At 44.2% G+C, this 23691-nt stretch overlaps 1 protein-coding gene across 1 annotated transcript in view; it reads left to right on the top strand.

The window, feature by feature from the left end:
- ANKUB1 (ankyrin repeat and ubiquitin domain containing 1) overlaps nt 1-23691 on the top strand; it is an 87404-nt gene that overhangs the window by 55053 nt on the left and 8660 nt on the right. The window contains exons 4-5 of the mRNA XM_070403492.1: nt 4145-4259; nt 7604-8542. Coding sequence (XP_070259593.1) covers nt 4145-4259; nt 7604-8542 — 1054 coding nt within the window. The remainder of the gene's footprint in view (nt 1-4144; nt 4260-7603; nt 8543-23691) is intronic.

Raw genomic sequence — 23691 nt, 5'->3', positions numbered from 1 at the left:
CAAGAGTGTCTACCTCAGGTAATTGGGACACTTAGCACAGAAAGGCACTCTATCGACACAGCGAAGCATAAAAAATGCCGAGACAAAGAAACAGGACACAAATGACAGAAATGGAGGAAAGCAAACTGCTGGATATAGAGTTCAAAACCACACTTTTAAGGTCTTTAAAGAACTGTCTAGAAGCCGCTGATAAATTTAGTAAGGCCCTCAAAAAGACTGGTGAGACCGCCGATAAATGTAGTGAGATCTTCAAGAAATCTAGTGAGACCCTCGATGTTGTGATAAAGAACCAACTAGAAATTAAGCATACACTGACTGAAATAAAGAATATTATACAGACTCCCAACAGTAGACCAGAGGATCACAAGAATCAAGTCAAAGATTTGAAACACGAAGAAGCAAAAAACACCCAACCGGAAAAGCAAAATGAAAAAAGAATCCAAAAATATGAAGATAGTGTAAGGAGCCTCTGGGACAGCTTCAAGCATACCAACATCCAAATTATAGGGGTGCCAGAAGAAGAGAGAGGGCAAGATATTGAAAACCTATTTGAAGAAATAATGACAGAAAACTTCCCCTACCTGGTGAAAGAAATAGACTTCCAAGTCCAGGAAGTGCATAGAACCCCAAACAAAAGGAATCCAAAGAGGACCACACCAAGACACATCATCATTAAAATGCCAAGAGCAAAAGACAAAAAGAGAATCCTAAAAGCAGCAAGAGAAAGAAAATCAGTTACCTACAAGGGAGTACCCATATGAATGTCAGCTGATTTCTCAACAGAAACTTTGCAGGCCAGAAGGGAATGGCAAGAAATATTCAAAGTGATGAATACTAAGAACCTACAACCAAGACTACTTTATCCAGCAAAGCTGTCATTCAGAAGTGAAGGTCAGATAAAGAGCTTCACAGATAAGAAAAAGCTAAAGGAGTTCATCACCACCAAACCAGTATTATATGAAATGCTGAAAGGTATCCTTTAAGAAGAGGAAGAAGAAGAAAAAGGTAAAGATACAAATTATGAACAACAAATACACATCTATCAACAAGTGAATCTAAAAATCAAGTGAATAAATAATCTGATGAACAGTATGAACTGGTGATTGTAATAGAATCAGGGACATATAAAGGGAATGGATTGACAATTCTTGGGGGGGGGGGGGAAAGGGGTATGGGGGGTGCGGGAAGAGATTAGACAATAATCATGCACCTATGGATGAGGACAGTGGGTGGGGAGTGAGGGCGGAGGGTCGGGTGGGAACTGTGTGGAGGGGAGTTATGGTGGGAAAAAAGAGGAACCAATGTAATAATCTGAACAATAAAGATTTAATTTAAAAAAAAGAAAATGAAAGGTATCATGAAATAAGGTTTGGTTGTGGTAAACCAATGTTGAATACAAGCCAAAGTTGTGATAGATAGGATAGAAACTGTGAGCAGGACAGCCTGTTGGTAGAGAAAGTGAGAAGACATACAAAGAGACAAAGAAAGCAGAGATTCTGGGGCCTTGGTCCCTAATGCTCACCATTTCCAGAAACTGTCTTAATATAATAAACCCATTTTCTTGAGATCCTCCTTGCAACCCAAGAGCATAACTAAAACAGAGCTACAGGCTTGATGCTTGGACTCAAAGAGTTCTCTGTTAGTGTTTGCAAACTAGCAATTCCAAAGTAGGAATGTATGCTCAATGATAGTGTCAAAATATATTGTGGCCACCAATTGAGCAGTACTTTAACTTCTTTGGAGAAGTGAGAGAATGGTGTAGTCAAGGAGGGCTTCCTGAAGAAGATGATGCCAATGTGCATCATAAACTATTGGTAGGAGGGTGTAGGGAAGGAGTCATAAGAATTCAGACAGAAGTGCAGCAAAAGAAGAAGGCCCAGAGCCAGAAATAGCCTGGTGTGTATCCAGAAAGGCAGACCAGCCTGCTGGGCTGCTAAGTGTAAGGAGGGCAGCACATGCCCAAAATGGATTTGAGGAGTGAGTGGAACTTCATTCAACAAATACCACTGAACATTCCCCATGAGCAGGCACCACTGAGAAAGCAGGCAGAGAGCTGTGAGTGAGAGTGGCAAGGCTCCTACCCTCTGGGAGTTTGTATTGCCATGGGGAAAGCAAGCACCATCAAGTTAACAGGAAAATAGCAAATTTTAAACAGAAATAAGAACTATGAAGTAAAAGAAAGCAGGATATAAGGATGTGGGAAAGTGGGGGAGGCTATTTTTACACAGCCAAAGGAGATGACATTTGAGCAGAGACTTGAATAAAGGGAGGAGGAACTTTCTTGGGAGCTTCTCAGAGTAGATTCAGGAGAGAGATTATCTCGGCATGAAATAGGGCGGAGCTGGTTGAGATGAAGATGAGGAAACAGTTCTTTAACATTTCTGAGATAAACTAGTCAGGCCTCAGTGACTGTATAGATGCAGAGCATGAGAAAAAGGGATGCACCCGGCCAGCGTGGCTCAGTGGTTGAGCGTTGACCTATGAACCAAGAGGTCACGGTTTGATTCCTGGTCAGGGCACCTGCCTGGGTTGTGAGCTCAGTCCCCAGTGTGGGGCATGCAGGAGGCAGCCAATCAATGATTCTCTCTCATCATTGATGTTTCTTTCTCTCCCTCTCCCTTCCTCTCTGATATCAATTTAAAAAAAAAAAGAAAAAGGTATGGCTGGAGAACAACTCTGAGATGAATGCAGGAGGAAAAGCAGGTTGGGATGAAAGCTAACAAGTTATCTTCTAGAATAACGTGAAGGTAGTGTGGTCCCTTGTATGGCAGTGTCCTCAGCAAGGAGATCTGGAGCTGCAGCAGAGGCTAGGCTAGAGTTGTGGACTAGAGAGGGAGTGACACATGGGTGGTCAATGAAGCCATCAGCATCACTGAGATTGCCTGTTAGTCAACCAACAAGTATTTAATGAGCACTTACCAAGTGTGACAAGTCCTGAAGGAGCTTTCTGTCTAATGGGGGCATGAAAAAAAAATCTTTACACAAGTAAAATTATTTCAAGTACTGATGGCAGGGGATATGAATAAGTAAAAATAAGGTCATGGGATAAAGAGTATTAGAGGGGAGGGACAGTGGCGGCAGGGACTGAGTTAGCTATGGTGCTGAGAAGGTCCTCTGTGAGGACATGATGCTTGAATTGGAAACTGAGTAAGAAGGACACTCCCCTGTGAAAATCTGGATAAAGACCCCGTGAAGCAAAAGAAGTTATAAATGTTTAGTTACTGAAATGGGAGTGGAATTGGTATGTCTCAAGGACAGGTGAAAGGTCAGAGTGCCCTGGACAGAGTAAGTGAGGCAGGCTGGATGGAGGAAGATGACAGAGGTCAGGGTAGGCCAAGTTGGGTTTTATCCTGAGGGATGTGTAGAGTGAGTAGATCCGAAGGCTGAGGAAAGATTCCTGGAGAACACCTGCCCAAGGAGCAAAGGGAATGTGGTGTCACAGCATCAGGAGAGAGTCATCTATTGAGGAGCAAGTGATAAATCCTCCAGGAGCAATGAACTTTCATAACACAGAATGGCTCCTTTTTTGTGAAGCACAGAACAAAAGGCTCATTCAGCTCCACCCACAGCCTATCATAAGCTAAAGGCCCAAGAAGGAGCCCATTTGTCCTGCCACGTTTTTTTAGTTTCCTCTTCCAACAAAATAGCTTTAGTTTTACATGGTGATATGTACATCATCAAGGAATCAGTATCCACAGTACTGTTTTCAGATAGCTGCAAAAAATATTTCAGCATCATATGCAATCACTGTGCAGGCCTCAGCTAAGAATAACATCTCTGTCAACTTACTCCAAGGTTACTTTTGCATCTAGTCCAGTGATGGCGAACCTATGACACGTGTGTCAGAGGTGACACGCGAACTCATTTTTTTGGTTGATTTTTCTTTGTTAAATGGCATTTAAATATATAAAATAAATATCAAAATATAAATCTTTGTTTTACTATGGTTGCAAATATCAAAAAATTTCTATATGTGACACGGCACCAGAGTTAAGTTAGGGTTTTTCCAAAATGCTGACACGCCAAGCTCAAAAGGTTCGCCATCACTGATCTAGTCCATGCCTCTGTGGGGGAAGCTATATTTAGAAGTTTTATGGATTGCCACATGATGGACTGGACTGTAACTGCCTCTCTTGATCCACAGGCACAACGCTTCGCTTGGACGTCTGGGATGGATGGAAGGAATTTCTGATGGGTTGTCTCCTCGGACAAAAACTTAAAGTCCAACGCTATTTATCAAATGAAAAACCGGTACTTAAGTATGGAGATAAAGCAAATGCTAAATTAATTTAAGTAATTTTTTAAGTAACCCTAAATTTCCATAGGACTTTGAGTCTATAATTCACTCCATGGCTGGTGTGCTGCTCCATGCCAGTTCCACTTAGCATGTCTCAACCAGACCCCATTATGGAGAGATTTGTAGAATGAGGAAGCAGGGATGCCATCAGCGCTAACAGCCTTTGGGGAAGGATTGCAATTTGGGTACACATTCCTCAGGAAACACTATTTAAACGGGTGACCAGTTTGGTTTGGGTATCAGACTTTTAACATCTCTTTTTAAAGCCATCAGAATAAGTATCTTCTCACTCTCACATTCAATTATTCTTTAAAAAATACAACACATTTGCTAATTGATTGGCTGAAACATTGGCTGCCTCTTCCTAAGCTCCCATATAATATTTCAAGCTGCATTTAATACAACATTCATACTTTTGCAGTACATGAAGTGAAGCATGTGAGGCCTGGCCGTGGAGGTGGGTAGGCTCAGAAAAGTTAATGTATCTCTGCAGCTTCCCAAACGCTATATTACCCCTTTGTTTTCAATTCAGTGGTATTGTAGTATTTTAGAACAGTGCTCCCTTGTGGGTGATTTAATTATGCTGTACAGAAGCCCGCATACCCACCAGGAGCTCCAAGGGCTCTGTGAAGTGACAGATTGGAAAGCTACCATTTGCAATTTTACAAAATATTCAACTATTTTAGATTAATTTTTTTCATGCTCTAAATCCAAAGAAATAGTTGTGCTACATTGTTACATATAGTGCATATTTACTGAGTACTTTGTAGCAGATACTGTTATATTTATTACCTAACTTTACACTTAACAATTTTATGAGGTAGATACTATTTTATCTTTTTTTATAGATGAGGAAATCTATTAAAAAAATGTGCCCATTGTCACACAGCCAGCAAGGACATGACTGGGTGTTGGATCCTGACAATTTAAATCTAGTACTCATGTGCTTAACCATCTCCATTTGACTTAATATTTCAATAAAATATAAGAGCTTGGTGACTATAAATGATCACATTGAAAAGCTCCTTTTATTCCTCACCCAATTAACAAATATCTATTGAGCATTTGCTATGTATTATGCAAGATCCTGTGAATATAGCAATTAACAAGACATAGTCCATGCTCTTAGCAAGCTTACAGTCCAGTAGGCGAAAGAGAAAACCAGTAACCAATTCCTGAAGAAGCAGAACTGCAAAATGTTTGAGAGTACCAACTGCAGTGCCCATCTGCCAGGTTCAAAGCCCCACTCCCTCAGAGTCCAGTTGTGTAAACTTGGGCAAATTATTCCATCATCTTGTACCTCAGTGTCCTCTTGTATAACATGGGAATGATAATAATGTCTATCTTATAGAACTGTTTTAGAGATTAAGGAATTAGAGAGCTGTCTGGCAGGTGGCAAGCAGGATACAAATGTTAGGTGCTGTTATCAGTCAATGGGAAAAGTGTTATGACATGGGCACCATGCAAGATGATATGGGAATGTATAATTTGGAGAAATAACAGACTCAGGGGATCATCTTGAGAAAGAGAATTGAAATTGAGGCCTGAAGAGTTGGTACTCAGATAAATGGTAGGGAGAAAAAAACACGTGTTCCAAAACAGATGGACCCACATGTACAAAGATAAGGGCAAGAGAATAGATGTCCAAGTACTGAAAGAAGTTTCACATGATAGATCAGAGTGAGAGGGAGCTAATGGCCAGAGGCTCAAAAGCTATGAAGAGGCCAGTTCACGCAAGACCCACAGAAATGTAAAGGACGTATTCTGAAGGTAGAGAAAGGCGTTTTAGAAGGCTGGGTGGCTTCAGTGTGAGGAATAGAGGAAGGCAGGGAGGCAGGGAGACAGTCAAGAGATTATTATTGTTTAGGACTAAGAGAACAGACTGTGAAAAGATACATTTAGGAGGCAGGATCAATTAACCTTGGTAACAAGAGTGCTTCCAGTTCCCACAACATGGATGATAAGGATGAAAGCAGAGGCCAGTTAGTCTATCCAGGAGAGGCTCTGCTCCCAAATCAAGAAAACTGATCAAGTTCAGAGATGCTGATGTGCAATAATGAATTTCAAAAGAAATTGATGTGTGAACCAACGTGCCAGTGCATTAACCTATAACTCTAATTAGTTATAATCTAACTGCCAGAGGCTCCTAGAGACTCATATGTTCTGGGCAAACCACCTACTTCATACAATAAAATTACATGGGAAGTCACACACCACATCCAAAGGTGGTGTGGGGAGCATGCAATCAGACATAGGAGAGTTAGTTACACATAGTGTATTCTAGATATCAGGCTAGCTTGTCTCCATCTCTACAGTGGGGTCAGATAGCCTTGCCCAAATGTATCCTGGACAATACCTGGTGGGGCCCTGTCTAGGTTTTCCTCCCTAATTCTGCTTTCTCTGAACAGCCTTCCCCCATCTTACAGCTTATGCCTTATGGGGTGTTGGAAGGATAGTAAAAAGGCCAGTGTGGCTCCAGTTCAGTGAAATAGAAGGGGACTGGTACAAAGTGGGGCAAGAGAAGGGGGCAGGGGACACATGATGAAGGGCCTTATAGCCAAGGTGAAGAGTTAGAACTTCAATTGTTGGAACAGAAGACAGCCTCCAATCTATAATAATAAAAGCGTAATATGTTAATTAGATGGGAAGTCCTTCCGGACAAAGCCAGGGCTGCAAGGGAAGCCCTGATCCCGGGTGCCTGCCTGCAGTCAGAGGGAAGCCTGTGCTGGCAGCTGGGGGAAGGAGGGCCTACTCTTGAATTTCATGCATTGGGCCTCTAGTTTAAGTAATAAAAAGTTCATTGAGAATAGTGTGAGGCAAAGCCTGGAGAGGGATAAATGGAGGTGGGAGAGGAGATGATGGCACTGGGCATAGTGTTGGTAGGGGGCCATCTAGTGGTGATCACATAGCAGTAGCATCTCAGAAGCCAAAAAATAAGGATTGTTAGAAAAGATAGAACCATACACAACTTTCAAATTTCTAAAATGTGTTGATTTTCTTCCAGTACTTTCCCAATTGATATAAAGCTTCGTATTCTTCCTGAGCATTTAATTTTCATAAAAAGAAAGCTTCTCCAAGGAAAGCAGTTTGAACTATGTACATGTGCATAGTAGGATAATGTGTATAAGCAGAACCTCTACAGTTTAACTTGTATGTTACTGTATACCTTTTCTGAAAATCGTTTGGGTATAAGTTAGGAAGAAACAAACATTTTAACTAGAATGTTTCATGGGTATTTAATGTAACTACATTTGTCTGTTTGCTGACTTACTAAACACCCCACTCCTACTTGTTTCACTCATTCAGGTATCAGAAGAGGGTGGCTCTGTACATTGCCGCCTTTTATGGCTACATTGAGCTCACTGAATGGGCCCTGAAGCAGGGTGTGCGGCCCAACGAGGCAGTTGGCGTTCACCCCTACCGAGCATGGTGCCACAAAGCCCTGCATGCAGATGTCTCTAAATGCCCCATTCATGCAGCTGCAGAAGCGGGCCAGCTGTTGATTCTGAAGGCCTTTGTCAACTACAGCGTGCTGTGCCTGGAATGCAAAAACGCAGTGGGTCAAACTCCCCTGACCATCGCATCCAAACACAAGCATAAAGACTGCGTATTATATTTACTTAGTAAAATGTGGTCCACGGTTTCTTTTCTGAAGATTTCAGTCCCCATGAGGATCTATATTAAAATAAAACAGTGGGTCCTCAGAGCTCAGAGTCATAATCTTTACAAAAGCCAGCTTTGTGGAGCAAGAGTCTTTGGGGCAAAAGTTGGAGACCCTGTGATGGTGGATGGTTTCACCAAACCAAAAATGACCTCCAAGAGCTGGCACAAAGCTGGGAACAAGGACCCACAGAACATTATGTGCAAGCTACCACCTCTCAGGGAACGAATTACAAGCAGGAAACCCATCAATCCTTTGGCAATTTCACAGCAGGACACAAGAGAACAAACCCTCAAATGTCCTCAGCTGGTAGATACAAATATATTTTCTGAATTACAAAGACATCAACAACAAAATTGGAAAAATATGATTGCCACAGTTAGGAAAAAAGAAAAGCTCACAAAAAATACATATCTCCCCCAAATTCCCCTCCCTCCAGTTTCCAGAGTGGGCTATTCACACCCATCTTTTTATTATGCAACATCCTGTACTGACTTTATACCCAGATCCTCCTTCAAATCTTTCTCTGAGCACAGCGGGAGAACTCCAAGGGAAAACGCCATCTACTACTTAGCTGTGGCCAGGTAATGTTTCCTTTTTAAACATACAAGGATAAACTTTTAGTAGGGCAGGGCTAGGGGAAGGGATTGGTCTATGAAGCCTTATCATGCCATAGAGTTTATGCAGGATGTTCCAATGCACCTGGCTTCAGGGACCTCACCTTAGCCTCATGTCTAGGACAAAACAAACTGATTTTATTGGCCAGTCCAATCCGTGTAGTGCTTTACTACATAAGCTTTCAGGAAGAAAATAGACACAGTTAAAAGAATTGTTTCAGCCTGGTCCATGTGGCTCAGTAGTTGAGTGTCAACCTATAAACCAAGAAGTCACTGCTTCATTTCCTAGTCAGGACACATGCCCTGGTCACAGGCTCCATCCCTAGTCAGGGTATGTGTGGGAAGCAACTGATCAATGTTTCTCTCTCACTCTCCTCAGTCCTCTCTCTAAAATCAATTTTAAAAACTAATAATAAATGTTCATTATAATTAAAGGGAGAAGAGGAAACTAAAATGTGGGAGGGAGACATCAAAAGTGTATTGGAAGGTTGGTTGGTAACGAAAGTGAAAGGAAAAAAGAAAAACAATTTAATGACCAACCAAACTACAAAGACTTCAGTTGACTTATTGGGCAACTAAAGGTGAGGGAGGTCTATATTGGATAGGGTGATAGAATTGGCATTAATGTTTAAGGCAAGTTTTTAAAAGTTATACATTATCATATTTAAAGACATAGCTAAGTGTAGCTGAATGGATTTTTCAGGCACATTCATTTCATAAGGTAAAATGTTTATATATCATTATCAGATTTCACAGAAAACACAACTCTGATCAAATCTCAAGTCCCATTTATTAGTTACTAGGGGTCCAGTGCATGAATTCATGCACCTTGAAAGGAACTGTGGGCCCAAGGCTGTGGTGGGCACAGGAGTGGGTCTCAGCCCATCCTCCATGCCCCCGCCCAACCCCTCCTGCTTCAGCTCCTGGTCCCCTGTCTGCCAGCAGTCCCGCCAGCAGCTGCTCCCATGCACTGATAGCCCCAGCACCACTCGTACCTACTGACAGTGTGGAGCGATTGGGACCAGTGCCAGTAGCAGGTGCAAGCAGCAGCTGCTGCCCCGATCGCCCTTCAGGAGCAGAGGGAGGTGGAGACGCCCTTAGGGTCCAGCAGCCACAACTCACACCTGCTGATGGCACCGAGTGATTGGGGACAGTGCTGGGCGCTGGCAGTGGGTTCGAGCAGCAGCTTCAGTGCTGGCAGCGGGTGTGAGTGCCGTGTGAAACTGTGATGTGAGGAAGCAAAGAATTTTCAGTAACCACCAGAAGCTCACCCCAATGACAGCAACTGACGCCCTGCCTTGGTCTGGCACCCCCACTCACCTGCTCCACCATCCTGCTGGGGCCGATGCTGCCATGTTCCACACTCTGCCACCTGCTGCTGACGCCTGCCATGTTCTGCGCATGCCCCCTGGTGGTCAGCACACATCATAGTGACTGGTTGTTCAGTTGTTCTGCCATTTGGTCTATTTGCATATTAGGGTTTTATATATATACTAGAGGCCCGGTGCACAAAAATTTGTGCACTCGGCGGGGGGGGTCCCCCAGCCCGGCCTGTGCCCTCTCGCAGTCTGGGACCCCTCGGGAGATAACGACCTGCTGGCTTAGGCCTGCTCCCGGGTGGCAGAGGGCAGGCCCAATCCCTAAGTGCAGCCTCTGGTCAGGCTCAGAGCAGGGCCGATTGGGGAGTTGGGGCACTGCCTCGTCATGCACAGAGCAGGGCGGATCAGGAGGTTGCAATGCCACCCTCAGTCACGCTCAGGGTAGACTGATTGGGGGGTTGGGGCACCTCCCCCTGTTATACTCAAGGCAGGGTCAATGGGGAGGTTTTGGCGCCACCCCCTGTCACGCACAGAGCAGGGCTGATCAGGGGGTTGGGGCGCTGCCTCCTGTCACTCACAGAGCAGGGCCAATCAAGGGGTTGGGGCGCTGCCCCCTGTCACTCACAGAGCAGGGTCCATCAGGGGGTTGAGGAGCTCCCCCCTATCACTCACAGAGTAGGGCCGATAGGGGAGTTGGGGCACCGCCCCCTGTCACACACAGAGCAGGGTGGATCAAGGGTTGGAGCGCTGCACCCTGTCACACTCAGGGTAGAGCCAAAGGGGAGGTTATGGCTCTACCCTGTCACACACAGAGCAAGGCCCGTGGAGGAGGGTTGGGGCGCCACCCTCTATCACCGACAGAGCAGGGCCGATCAGGGGGTTGGGGTGCCACCACTGTCACACTCAGGGCAGGGCCAATGGAGAGGTTATGGTTCTACCCTGTCACACACAGAGCAGGGCCGATCAGGGGGTTGGTGCGCTGCACCCTGTCACACACAGAGCCGCAGGGCAATCGGGGGATTGGGGAGCTCCCCCCCTATCAGGCACAGAGCAGGGCTGATCAGGGGGTTTGGGCGCTGCCCCCTGTCACGCTGATCCCAGTGCCGGGAGGCATATTACCCTTTTACTATATAGAATAGAGGCCTGGTGCACGGGTAGGGGCCGGCTGGTTTGCCCTGAAGGGTGTCCTGGATCAGGGTGGGGGTCCCCACTGGGGTGCCTGGCCAGGCTGGCTGAGGGGCTGAGGGCTGTTTTCCCGCTGGCAGTTGACTAAAAGCTCCCAACCGCTTCTTTTTTTCTTTTATTCTGGGCCAGCTTTAGCTCTGAGGCCTCGCTGCTGAAAACATGGATACAATGTTGCGGTCCCGGGCTGACTGAAAGCTGGTTTTGTTTAGTTTCTTATTTGCAACATAGTAATAGTTGCTTAGAGTTGCAGTTGAGAGTCCGGCAAGTGAGGCGGGGAATGTTGGAGTCTGCAGTTCCTGGAGGAAGCAAGCCTCCCTGCTCGCTTCAGTGCCTGGCTGCTGGCCGCCATCTTGGCTGACAGTTAATTTGCATAAGGATACGCTGATTAGCCAATGGGAAGGGTAGCGGTCGTATGCCAATTACCATGTTTCTCTTTTATTAGTGTAGATATAGATGAGGTATTATTGGGTGCCAGTATTATAGCAGAAATACAGATTTGTGACTGGCTTTTTTCCTTACTGAATTTATGAGAAGGAAAGAAAAAACAAGGCTAAATTGTTTTAGTTGCCCTTCTGTATTGGTCTTTATTTCAGCTCTATTTTATTTTAATGAGGTTATTGCCACCTAGTGGTGAGAGTGATCTGGGTTATAACACAGGCACAATTCAGGGCAATGAAGTTAGTACAGTAAAAGAAGAAACTGTTTAAAATCTTCAATCCTTGTAATTTGTGAGTTGTCTCTGACTAGAATGTAGAAAAAGAGATAATCTAAAAGTCTAGAAAAAGACTAGCAAATTATTAATTGAAAACATTATATAGTCCATCTTAAAATCAGTCTGTAAACATAAGAAAAGAAATACTGGTTAGTTTTATCAACAGATGCACGCTAAAAATGAGCTTATTGTTCAAGCATCCAATAAGTAATTACTATGGCCCAGTGCAATGCTAGGCAGGATGGGAATGTGCAAACACATCTGTGTTTTAAGGTAGGCATGTGTGTGCTTTGCGGGGAAGAAAGGCTACCACTGTCTGGTATGTGTAGTGTTTTCTTGGGGAGGAAATGGGTTGTGAAATCTATAGCAAAATGCATAAGAAGTGTTAATCCCACATATATGGATCATTTTGCATACATCCATGTAATTGTCATTCATATTAGATGCAAAGTATTTCCAGCACCCCAAAAAGTTCCCTCATGCCCCTTGCCAGTCAATAACTCCTCCCAGATATGACCATTATCCTGATCACTAACGATAAGATTAGTTTTGCCTGTTCTTGAATTTCATATAAAGGGCATCATGTGGTATCTGCCTTCTATGTATGGCTTGTTTGCTCAACATATTGCCTCTGGGATTCACCCATGTTTTTTCACGTGTTGATTTTTTTTTTTACTTCTATATTGTATTCCTTTTCTGTGTAGTATTCCACACTTTTACTTATCTGTTCTCATATTGATGGGCATTTGGGTTGTTTCTAATTTGGTGCTATTTTGAATAAGACTGTATTGTTACTTGTGTATGTGATATTTGGTGGGCATTTGCATTCGTTTCACTTGACTATATACCTAGAAATGGAATTACTAGGTCAGAGAGTAAGTTTAAATTTATTTTTAGTAAACACTTCCAAACAGTTTCCAAAAGAGGTTGTACTAGCATGCTGTTTTTGTAGGTATCTATAATAATAAAAGGGTAATATGCTAATTAGACCCAACATCATTCCGGACCTCATTCTGGACGTCCTTCCAGATGAAGCCAGGGCTGCGAGGGTAGCCCAGGTCCCAGGTGCCAGCCAGCACCAGAGGGAAGCCTGGGTCCCAGGTGCCAAAGGGAAGCCAGTGCCGGCAGGTGGGGGAAGGAAGGCCTACTCTTGCACAAAATTCATGCATCAGGCCTCTAGTATCTTATAAAATTGTAGTTATCAGGAAAAACAACTTCAAGGTTGAGACAGGAATTTCTGGGGAAAACATTGCATTAAAGAAAGAGGTTAGTGAATAAGGGAGGCATGGAAGGAGGGGTGGTCAGTCTGATTTTATACAGTGTTTCCAGCAAATCTTTCCAACTTTACTATTTCTCTTTTCCCAGTAACTTTCTCTTCCCTCTATTTGTGCTCTCTACTTCCTTTCCATCTGTTTTCTCTTTCCATTGCATCTTTCCTTGGGGGGCAACCTGTAGTTTTCATGCCCCTTGTCAGGGCAGGGCCAGAGCCCTGCAGGAGCTCTGGTGCTCTGTGTATCTCTGAGTGGCTATGAGTCCTTGTATTCTTCTAAATTCTCCTTAGTCCAAGTTCCTCCTTTATCCTCTGCTCACTAGTAACAAGTGTTAGGTCTGAGCCCCTCTGCATGGGGCTGGACTTCCTAGGACACCAGGTCTTAGATGGAGAAGACATGACAGGTTATGGGTGTATAAGAATGAGCCTATTGCAGAAGCCGGTGGCCATATAGCCATCAGAAAGAATAGTCCTCACAGCAAAGTCCATACAGGCAGGCAGCCGGACATCGGCTGGTGAACTTATAGCTTTCCCATAAAGCAGCATCAGTCTCTGCACCCACAGCTATTATCTGAGCAGCCACACGCTGCCTCCTAGACTCACCACCTCACATCATAGTGGTATCTGAGCTCTCTGGTTCAGCAGCTTCTCCTGTCTCTCCTGCCCAGCTGCTCTCTCTAGCAGACTTCTTCACACACTTCACCCTGGCTACTCTTCTCACTCCCACCTCAGCTGACTAGACTGGTCAGTAACCTACTTTTATAGCATTTTAGACAAAGAAGGCTTCGTGCTAATAGTTACATCAATCATATTGGCTACTGAAGGGCACAGTGTACCATGTGTCCTTGAACCTGCTCATGGTATCGTGGACTGATTAGGATTCTCAGGCTCAGAGTCCTTGAACATTCCATTTAGGCACATGCTCAGAGCGGCCTTTGATCATTCTGGTGTATTGATAACAAGGCCTCTGTGCTCCTACCGGCCTTGACTATCGGGGAACCTGGCATGGTTCTCACACTCCTGCACAGCTCTTTTAGGTCTGGTTTATGCCCCTCATAGGAGTCATGAAAGCATCTATGTATACCTGAAACTGCTAGTCAATCCAGGGAGAGGTGGATATAGTTATACTACCCTTTCCTTTTTGAATTTGGACTCCTATGCTGAAAAGAAACAGATTCAGTTAGGTGGTTGGGTTGATGGCCCAATTAGTGATTATTAACTATTATTCACTCAACAAACATTTATTGAGCTGGGGATATAGTAATAGGGTGATTTTCCTAGTTTTAGCACTGAAAGTCCTGCTTTCTGGGAAATCCCTCAGTTCTTGGCAAACCAGGGCAATTGCTCATCCTATACAATCAAGAGCAAATACAGATATGGTCCTGCACTGGTGAGGCAAACTGCTTAGTTGGGTGTGATGGGCATTATCACACAAGCTGAGGAAAGTGGTATGAAGGGGAGGAACTTGAAGGGAGAGGTTCTATGGAAGCCTGACATGGACGTTGAACTCCCTAAGAAAATGTCTGGGCTGAATTCTGAAGGATGAGTGGGAGTTAACCAGGTGGAGAAAGAGTGGAGAGAGAGTGATCCAGGTAGAAGAAATGGCTTGTGCAAAAGCCTTGTGGCTGGAGCTCATGGAGCATTTGTGAAATAGAAAGATATGCTAGAGCAAAGAGAGAGAAGAAAGATATAAGACAAACATGGAGAGGCAGGCTGGAATCCCTATGAAAGACTGGGCAGTTTTAGCCTTAAAACAATGAGGGAAAAGTTTGACCTGATCAGCTTTACACTTTTAAAAGACCACTTGGCTACCATGCAGAACTAGAAAGGATTCTGAAGTCCAGATGGGAGACAATACAGGGGTCAAGAGGAGAGACAGTGAGTGGTAGATTGCACTACAGGAGTGACTTGAGTAAAGGAGAGAAGTGGATGCATTTGAGACAAATGTAAGAAAGAAATTGATAGAACTTGGTGGTAGATTGCATACAATAATAAATGAAGGCCAGGGTGGATGCAAGGATTACTCTTGTCTTTTGAGCTAGTCAAAGCAAGAGTGAGGTCTGGGTACACAGACACACCCAGCCACTGCTTCAGCAGTATGACCCATAATGCTCTGCTTCCGCCTCTAGAAGGACATGAGCAGCTATTGGAATTCCTAGGTCTTCTCAGGAGCTTACAGATATATTCTGAGTAGGTCCCAGTGTTCAGAAAGCCCAAGCAAGAGCCCAATTGGTGAAGACAAATAATGCTATATAGCAAGGCAGCCCTATTAATGAGTGTGTGTACTGTCCTGGCTTGCTAGAGTGGCAGTGACTACATCTGCCTCTCCTGGGTAAATGCCAGAATTAGCCGAGTTCCCCACACACAGAGCGGGGTCTGAGCCTGACAAAGAGGCAGGGACTATTAGAGAAGAAACTGACCTGAGAGTTGCCAGCCTGTACCCCCACCCTCCAGCCCTGCTTTGTTTTTATTCATAGTGCTTATATTTTTAAAATTTTTATTGAATTTATTGGGGTGACATTGGTTAACAAAATGATATAGGTTTCAGGGGTACAATTCTACAATACAGCATCTGTATATTGTATTTTGTGTTCACCATCCCAAGTCAAATCTCCTTACATTACACTTTATCCCCCCTTTACCCTCTTCTGCCTCACCCCACTCCCTTTCTCCTCTGGTAATTACCATACTGTTGTCTGTGTCTATCCCTCACCTTTTTCACCTAGCCCCCCAAATCCCTCCCTTCTGACAGCTGTCAGTCTATTCTCTGTATCTATGAGTCTGTTTCTATTTTGTTTGTTCATTTGATTCCACGTAAGTGAAATCATATGGTAATATAGATTGGTTCTATAGATTGCTTCAAGTAGTATAGATTAATTCTATAGATTGCTTTGGGTAGTATATACATGTTAATGATGTCAATTCTTCCTATTATAAACATGGTGTATGCTTTCACTTTTTTCTTCAGTGACTTATAATTTTCCAAGTACAAGACTTTTACCTCTTTGGTTAAATTTATTCCTAAGTATTTTTTATGCAATTGTAAAGGGATTGTTTTCTTAGTTTCCCTTTCTGATAGATCATTATTGGTGCATAAAAATGCAACTGATTTCCAGATATTTATTTTGTAAACTTTACTGAATTCCTTGATCAGTTCTAGTAGTTTTTTGGTGGACTCCTTAGGGCTCTCTATATACAGTGTCATATCATCTGCAAATAATGACAGTTTTACTTCCTCCTTTCCAATTTGGATTCCTTTTATTTCTTCTCGTCTGATTGCTGTGGCTAGGACTGCCAGTACTATGTTGAATAAGAGTGGTGAAAGCAGACATCCCTGTCTTGTTCCTGTTCTTATAAGAAATGGTTTTAGGTTTTGCCCATTGAGTATGATGTTGGCTGTGGATTTGTTATATATGGCCTTTATTATGTTGAGATATGATCCTTCTGTTCCCACTTTGCTGAGAGTTTTTATCAGAAACTAGAGGCCCGGTGCACAAAAATTCGTGAACTGGGAGGTGGTTCCCTTAGCCTGGCCTGCCCCCTCTCACAACCTGGGAGGCCTCAGGGGATGTCCTACTGATGACCCATGGGGAGCGGGCCTAAACCACTGTCTGGCCTCCCTCTACGGGAGGCAACCAGGAGGATCAGGGGAAGGCGCCGCCCCCATCATCTTGCTGCTGCTGCTGCCAAAGCTGGCCAATGCTGGGGCTGCCGACCCTCGGCCCTCACTTCTTAGCACTGGCCCCGCCCCCTGCCCACTTGTGTGTGTGTGTGTGTGTGGGGGGGGTGCGATCTGGGGCTGGCCAGCTGGGGAAGGGACTGTGGGAGGTTGAGGCACCTCAGTTGCACCCCATCTAGCCTCTGCGGAGGCTCCAGGACTGTGGGCCACCCCGCCTCTCCCTGTGCCCGCCTCTGTGAATGGAGGGGTCCTCCGCGGTGGGTAGGACTGGCCCGCCTCTCCAAGCTTCTGTCTCTGCGGATGGAGGGGCCACACAGTGCATGAGGAACCAGCCTGGGCCCTCCGCACCACTGCCTCTCCTGTGCCACCGGCCCTTAGCTCTCACAGCTGCTGCAACTTTGTCCAAAAGGATGTCTGGAAGACGTCCGGTCTAATTAGCATATTACTCTTCTATTAGTATAGACTAGAGGCCCAGTGCACAAAAATTTGTGCACTTGGGGGGGGGGTCCCTCAGCCCGGCCTGTGCCCTCTCCCAGTCTGGGACCCCTCGGGGGATGTCCACCTGCTGGCTTAGGCCCGCTCCCTGGGGGGTTGGGCCTAAGCTGGCAGTCAGACATCCCTCTGGCAGCCTGGGAGCCCTCGGGGGATGTCCACTTGCCATCGGGGAGCAGGCCTAAGCTGCAGTCGGACATCCTTAGTGCTGCAGAGGAGGCGGGAGAGGCTCCCACCACCACCACTGTACTGGCAGCCATCAGCCTGGCTTGTGGCTGAGCAGAGCTCCCTGTGTGGGACTGCACTGACCACCAGGGGGCAGCTCCTGCATTGAGTGTCTGCCCCCTGGTGGTCAGTGTGTGTCATAGTGACCAGTCATTCCCAGTTGTTTTGCTGTTAGGGTCAATTTGCATATTACCCTTTTATTATATAAAATAGAGGCCTGGTGCATGGGTGGGGGCTGGCTGGTTTGCCCTGAAGGGTGTCCCGGATCGCGGTGGGGATCCCGCTGGGGTGCCTGGCCAGCCTGGGTGAGGGACTGAGGGCTGTTTTCAGACTGGCCACACCCCCTTCAGGGAGGGGGGTCCTGGCCAGCCTGGGTGAGATGTTGATTGCTGTTTGCAAGCTGGCCAAGCCCCTTCAGGGTGGGGGTCCCCACTGGGATGCCTGGCCAGCCTGGGTGAGGGGCTGATGACTGTTTTCAGGCTGGTGAAGCCCCCCAGAGGGACCCTCACCCCATGAGGGTGTGGCCAGCCTGGGTGAGGGGCTGATGGCTGTTTGCAGGCTGGCCACAGCCCCTTCAGGGTGGGGGTCCCCACTGGGGTGCCTAGCCAGCCTGGGTGAGGGGCTGAGGGTTGTTTTCAGGCTGGCCACAGCCCCTTCAGGGTGGGGGTCCCCACTGAGGTGCCTGGCCAGCCTGGGTGAGGGGCTGATGGTTGTTTGCAGGCTGGTGAAGCCCCCCAGCAGGGACCCTCACCCCATGAGGGTGTGGTCAGCCTGGGTGAGGGGCTGATGGCTGTTTGCAGGCTGGCCACAGCCCCTTCAGTGTGGGGGTCCTCACTGGGGTGCCTGGCCAGTCTGGGTGAGGGGCTTATGGCTGTTTGCAGGCTGGCCACAGCCCCTTCAGGGTGGGGGTCCCCACTGGGGTCCCTAGCCAGCCTGGGTGAGGGGCTGAGGGTTGTTTTCAGGCTGGCCACAGCCCCTTCAGGGTGGGGGTCCCCACTGAGGTGCCTGGCCAGCCTGGGTGAGGGGCTGATGGTTGTTTGCAGGCTGGCCAAGGCCCCCAGTGGGGACCCTCACCCCATGAGGGTGTGGCCATACTGGGTGAGGGGCTGATGGCTGTTTGCAGGCTGGCCACGGCCCCCAGTGGGGACCCTCACCCCATGAGGGTGTGGCCATACTGGGTGAGGGGCTGATGGCTGTTTGCAGGCTGGCCACGGCCCCCAGCCACCCAAGCTCCCAGTGGAGGCTGGCTGGAAGCAGGTATCTGGGATTTATTTTTCTTCTATAATTGAAACTTTGTTGCTTTGAGCAGAGGCCACAGCTGGCCAGGGCAGGTGGGAAGCTTGGCTTCCTCCATCGCCGGGGCAACCAAGCCTCCTGCTTGCTCCAGGTCTGTGGCTGCCAGCCGCCATCTTGGTTGGGTTAATTTGCATATAGTCACTCTGATTGGCTGGTGGATGTGGCTTGTGGGTGTGGCTTGTGAGTGTAGTGGAGGTATGGTCAATTTGCATGTTTCTCTTTTATTAGATAAGATGGGTGCTTGATTTTATCAAATGCTTTTTTTGCATCTATTGATATTATCATATGATTTTTATCCTTCATTTTGTTTCTGTGGTGTATCACATTTTTTGATTTGCAGATATAATAGCAACATTGCATCTCTAAAATAAATCCCACTGGATCGTGGTATGTGATCTTTTTAGTATATTGTTGGATCTGATTTGCTAATATTTGGTTGATGATTTTAGCATCTATGTTCATCAGGGATATGGGGCTATAATTTTATTTCTTTGTAGTGTCTTTATCTGGTATTGGAATTAGGATAGTGCTCGCCTCATAAAATTAGCTTTAGAGTCTTCCTCCTCTTGAATTTTTTTGAACAGTTTTAGAAGGTGTTGGTTCTTCTTTAAATATTAGGAAAAATTGCCTTTGAAGCCTTCTGGTACAGGACTTTTGTTTCTTGAGAGTGTTGTGACTACAGCTTCATTTTCATTATTTGCAATCAGTCTATTCAGATTTTCTGATCTTTTCTGATTCAGTTTTAGAAGATTATATGCTTCTAGGAATTTATCCTTTTAGTCCAGATTGTCCAATTTGTTGGCATATAGTTGTTCCTAATGTTTTCTTACAATCTTTTGTATTTCTTTGGTGCCATTTCTTATTTCTCTTTCATTTCTGATTTTACTTATTTGGGTCCTCTCAATTTTTTTCTTGATGAGTCTGGTTAAATGTTTGCCAATCTTATCTTTTTAAAGAACCAGCTATTGGTTTCATTAATCTTTTGTATTATTTTCTTTTAGACTTTATTTTATTTATTTCCACTCTGATAATTTTTTCTTTCTATTCACTTTGCACTTTGTCTGCTGTTCTTTTTCTAGTTCCTTTAAATGTAAAATTAGCTTATTTGAAATGTTTTGTTTGTTTCTTGAGTTAGGCATGTTATGAATGTGCCTCTTAGGATTGCTTTCACTGGGTCCCATAGGTTTGGGGTTGTTGTGTTCTCATTTTCATTTGTTTCAAGGTATCTTTTGATTTCTACCTTGATCTCATTGTTAGCCATTCATTATTTAGTAATGTGTTATTTAGCCTTATTTGTGTGTGTGTGTTTTTCTAGTTTGTTCTTGTGATTAATTTCTAGTTTCATATCATTAGGGTCAGAGAAAATGCGTGGCATGATTTCAATCTTATTAAATTTATTAGATTACTTTTTTAAATTTTTATTTTATTTTTTATCACCTTTTATCTGCTCTGTGCCCTCTACCACCTCCACACATCCACTTTCACCCCTGTAATTACTACACTGTTTTCCATGTCCTCTAATACTGCCCCCCGCAAAGCTGTCTGCCTGCTCTCTATGAGTCTGTCTCTATTTTGCTCAATCTTTTAAAATTTATTGAGTCTTGTTTGTTTCCTCACATGTGGGTCTATCCTAGAAAATGTTCCATGTGCAATTGAAGAGAATGTATATTCTGATGCTCTGAAGATGTCAATTAAATCCATCTGATTTAGTGTGTCATTTAAGGCCACTGTTTCCATGTTGATTTTTCTGTCTGAAATATCTTTCCATTGATGTCAGTGGTGTTAAAATCCCTGACTATGAACATATTACTGTCTATCTCTCCCTTTATGTCCATCAAGATTTGCTTTATATATTTAGGTGCTCCTATAATGGTTGCATAAATGTTTACAAGAGTTATATTCTCTTGTTGGCTTACACCCTTATCATTACGTAGTGCCCTTCTTTGTCTCTTACTATAGCCTTAGATTTGGAGTCTATTTTTAAAGATATAAGTATTGCTACCCCAGCTTATTATTCATTTCCATTTGCATAAATATATTTTTCTATCCCTTTTAGTCTGTGTGTACCTTTTGATACAAGGTGGGTCTCTTTTAGAGAGCATATATATGGGTCTTGTTTTCTTATTCATTGAGCTACCTTATGTCTTTTGATTGGAGCATTTGAGCCATTTACATTTGAAGTGATTGTTGATAAGTATGTACTTATTGCCATTTTATTCTTTTAACTATGTTCCTCTGTTTTGTTTTTTCTTCTTTTTCTCTTTAAGAAGATATGTTAACATTTGTGGTAATACTGGTTTGGTGCTAACATTATTCCTTTAGCTTTTCTTGTCTGGGCAGCTCTTCATTTCACCTTCAATTTTATTTTATTTTATTATTTATAGAGAGAAGGGGAGAAATAGAGAGAAAGAGAAAGGGGGAGAGAGAGAGAGAGAGAGAGACCCACTTGTTGGTCCACTTATTTATGCAATCATTGGTGGACTCTTGTATGTAGCCTGACCAGGATAGAACCAGCAACTTGATGTATTGAGATGATGCTCTAACCAACGGACTTACCTTCTCCTTTGATTTTAAATGATAGCCTTGCTGTATAAAGTAGTCTTGGTTGTAGGTCTTGCTTTTGATCACTTTTAATATTTCATGGCAATCCCTTCTGGCTGAAATGTTTCTGTTGAGAAATCAGCTGACAGTCTTATGGGAGCTCCTTTGTAAGTAACCACTTGTCTTTCTCTTGCTGCTTTTAAGATTCTCTCTTTGTTTTTAACTTTTGCCATTTTAATTATGATGTATCTTGGTGTGGGACTCTTTGGCTCCATCTTGTTTGGGGACTCTCTGCACTTCCTGGACTTGTGTCTTTTTCCTTAACCAGATTAGGGAAGTTTTTAGTCATTACTTCTTCAAATAGGTTCTTTAAAAAAATCTTTATAGTTGAGTGTTATACAGATGTCCCCCCAGTTTATCTCCCCCCATTACTCCCCTCCACCCAGTTCCTGTCCTGCCCCAGGCCTTCACCACTCTATTATCTGTGTCCATGGGCAATGCATATATGCATATAAGTTCTTTGGTTAATCTCTTCCAGCCCCCATACTCCCCTTTCCTCTGATATTCCTCAGTATGTTCCATGTTTCCATGCCTCTGGTTCTATTTTATTCATAATTTATTTTGTTCATTAGATGCCTTGTTTATTTTTAGATTCAATTATTGATAGATATTATTTATTGTCATTTTATTGTTCATATTTTTAAATATATTTTATTGATTTCAGAGAGAGAGGGGGAGAGAGAGAAACATCAATGAAGAGAGAGAATCATTGATCATTTGCCTCCTGCACACCCCACACTGGAGATTGAGCCCACAACCTGGGCATGTGCCCTGACCCGGAATCAATCTGTGACCTCCTGGTTCATAGGTCGACACTCAATGACTGAACCATGCTAGCTGGACTTATTGTTCATATTTTTATCTTTTTTCTTTTACTTCTTAGTCTTCTTAAAGAAGACCCTTTAGCATTTCATGTAATACTGGTTTGGTGGTGATGAAATCCTTTAGCTTTTTACCTGTGAAGCTCTTTATCCAACCTTCAATTATAAATAATAGCTTTGCTGGGTAATCTTGATTATAGTTCCTTGCTTTTCATCACTTTGAATATTTCTTGCCACTTCCTTCTGGCCTGCAACGTTTCTGTTGAGAAATCAGCTGACCATTGTGTGGGTGCTCCCTTGTAGATAACTGTTTTTCTCTTGCTTTTTAGATTCTCTCTTTGTCTTTAACCTTTGGCATTTTAATTATGTTATGTTTTGGTATGGGCCTCTTTGGGCTCCTCTTGTTTCAGACTGTCTTCTCTTCCTGCACTCATAAGTCTATTCCATTCAGCAGGTAGGGGAAGTTTTCTGTCATCAATTTTTCAAATAGGTTTCCAATTTTTTGCTCCCTCTATTATCCTTCTGGCACTCCTATGATGCAAATGTTGGTATGCTTAAAGATGTCCCAGAGACTCCTTATACTCTCCTCATATTTTGGGATTCTTTTATCTTTTTGCTCTTCTGATTGGGTGTTTTTTGCTTCCTCATATTCCAAATCACTGATTTTATTTTCAGTGTCCCCTACTCTACTATTCTATCCCTGTAAGTTACTTTTTTTTAAATATATTTTTATTGCTTTCAGAGAGGAAGGGAGAGAGAGAGAGAGAGAAACATCAATGATGAGAGAGAATCATTGATTGGCTGCCTCTTGCACGCCTCCTACTGGGGATCGAGCCTGCAACTTGGGAATGTGACCATGACTGAAATTGAACCCAGGACCCTTCAGTCTGCAGGTCAATGCTCTATTCACTGAGCCAAACCAGCCAGGGCTGTAAATTATTCTTCATTTCAGTTAGTGTATGCTTCAATTCTGACTGGTCTTTTTTTTAATGTTGTTGATGTTCTAAGTTCCTTGAAGTTGTCACTAAGTTCCTTGAAGATCTCATTAAATTTATTGAGAATCCTTATAACCATTGTTTTGAACTCTGTATCTGGTAGTTTGCTTACTTCTATTTCATTTAGTTCTTATCTGCAGATTTCTTCTGTTCTTTCATTTGTGACATGTTTAATTGTCTCTGCATTTTGGCTGTTCCCTTGTGTTCATTTCTATGTATTAGTTAGAGCTTCTGTGTTTTCTAGAATTGGTAGAGTGGCCTTGTGTATTAGGTGTCATGTAGGGCTCAGTGGCTCAGCCTCCCCAGTCACCTGACTTGGGCACTCTAGGTGTGCCCTTATGTGGGCTGTGTGCACTGTCCTGTTGTAGATGAGCCTTGCTTGCTGTTGGCATCACTGGATTGACCCCCAAGCTAATGATTGGCTGTGCAGACCAGCTGCAACTACAGTGGAAGAGCTTCTGTGCAGGAGATGCCCCTATGGAGCAGGACATGCTTCAGTGAGGCCTTGGTGGTGTTCACTG

The sequence above is a fragment of the Myotis yumanensis genome, unplaced genomic scaffold, assembly GCF_028538775.1.
Source record: "Myotis yumanensis isolate MYYU_CA2020_CCGP unplaced genomic scaffold, mMyoYum1.0.hap1 SCAF_2, whole genome shotgun sequence".
NCBI lineage: Eukaryota > Metazoa > Chordata > Mammalia > Chiroptera > Vespertilionidae > Myotis > Myotis yumanensis.
The sequence above is the reverse complement of the archived record's forward strand: the minus strand, read 5'-3'. Positions and strand labels throughout refer to the sequence as shown.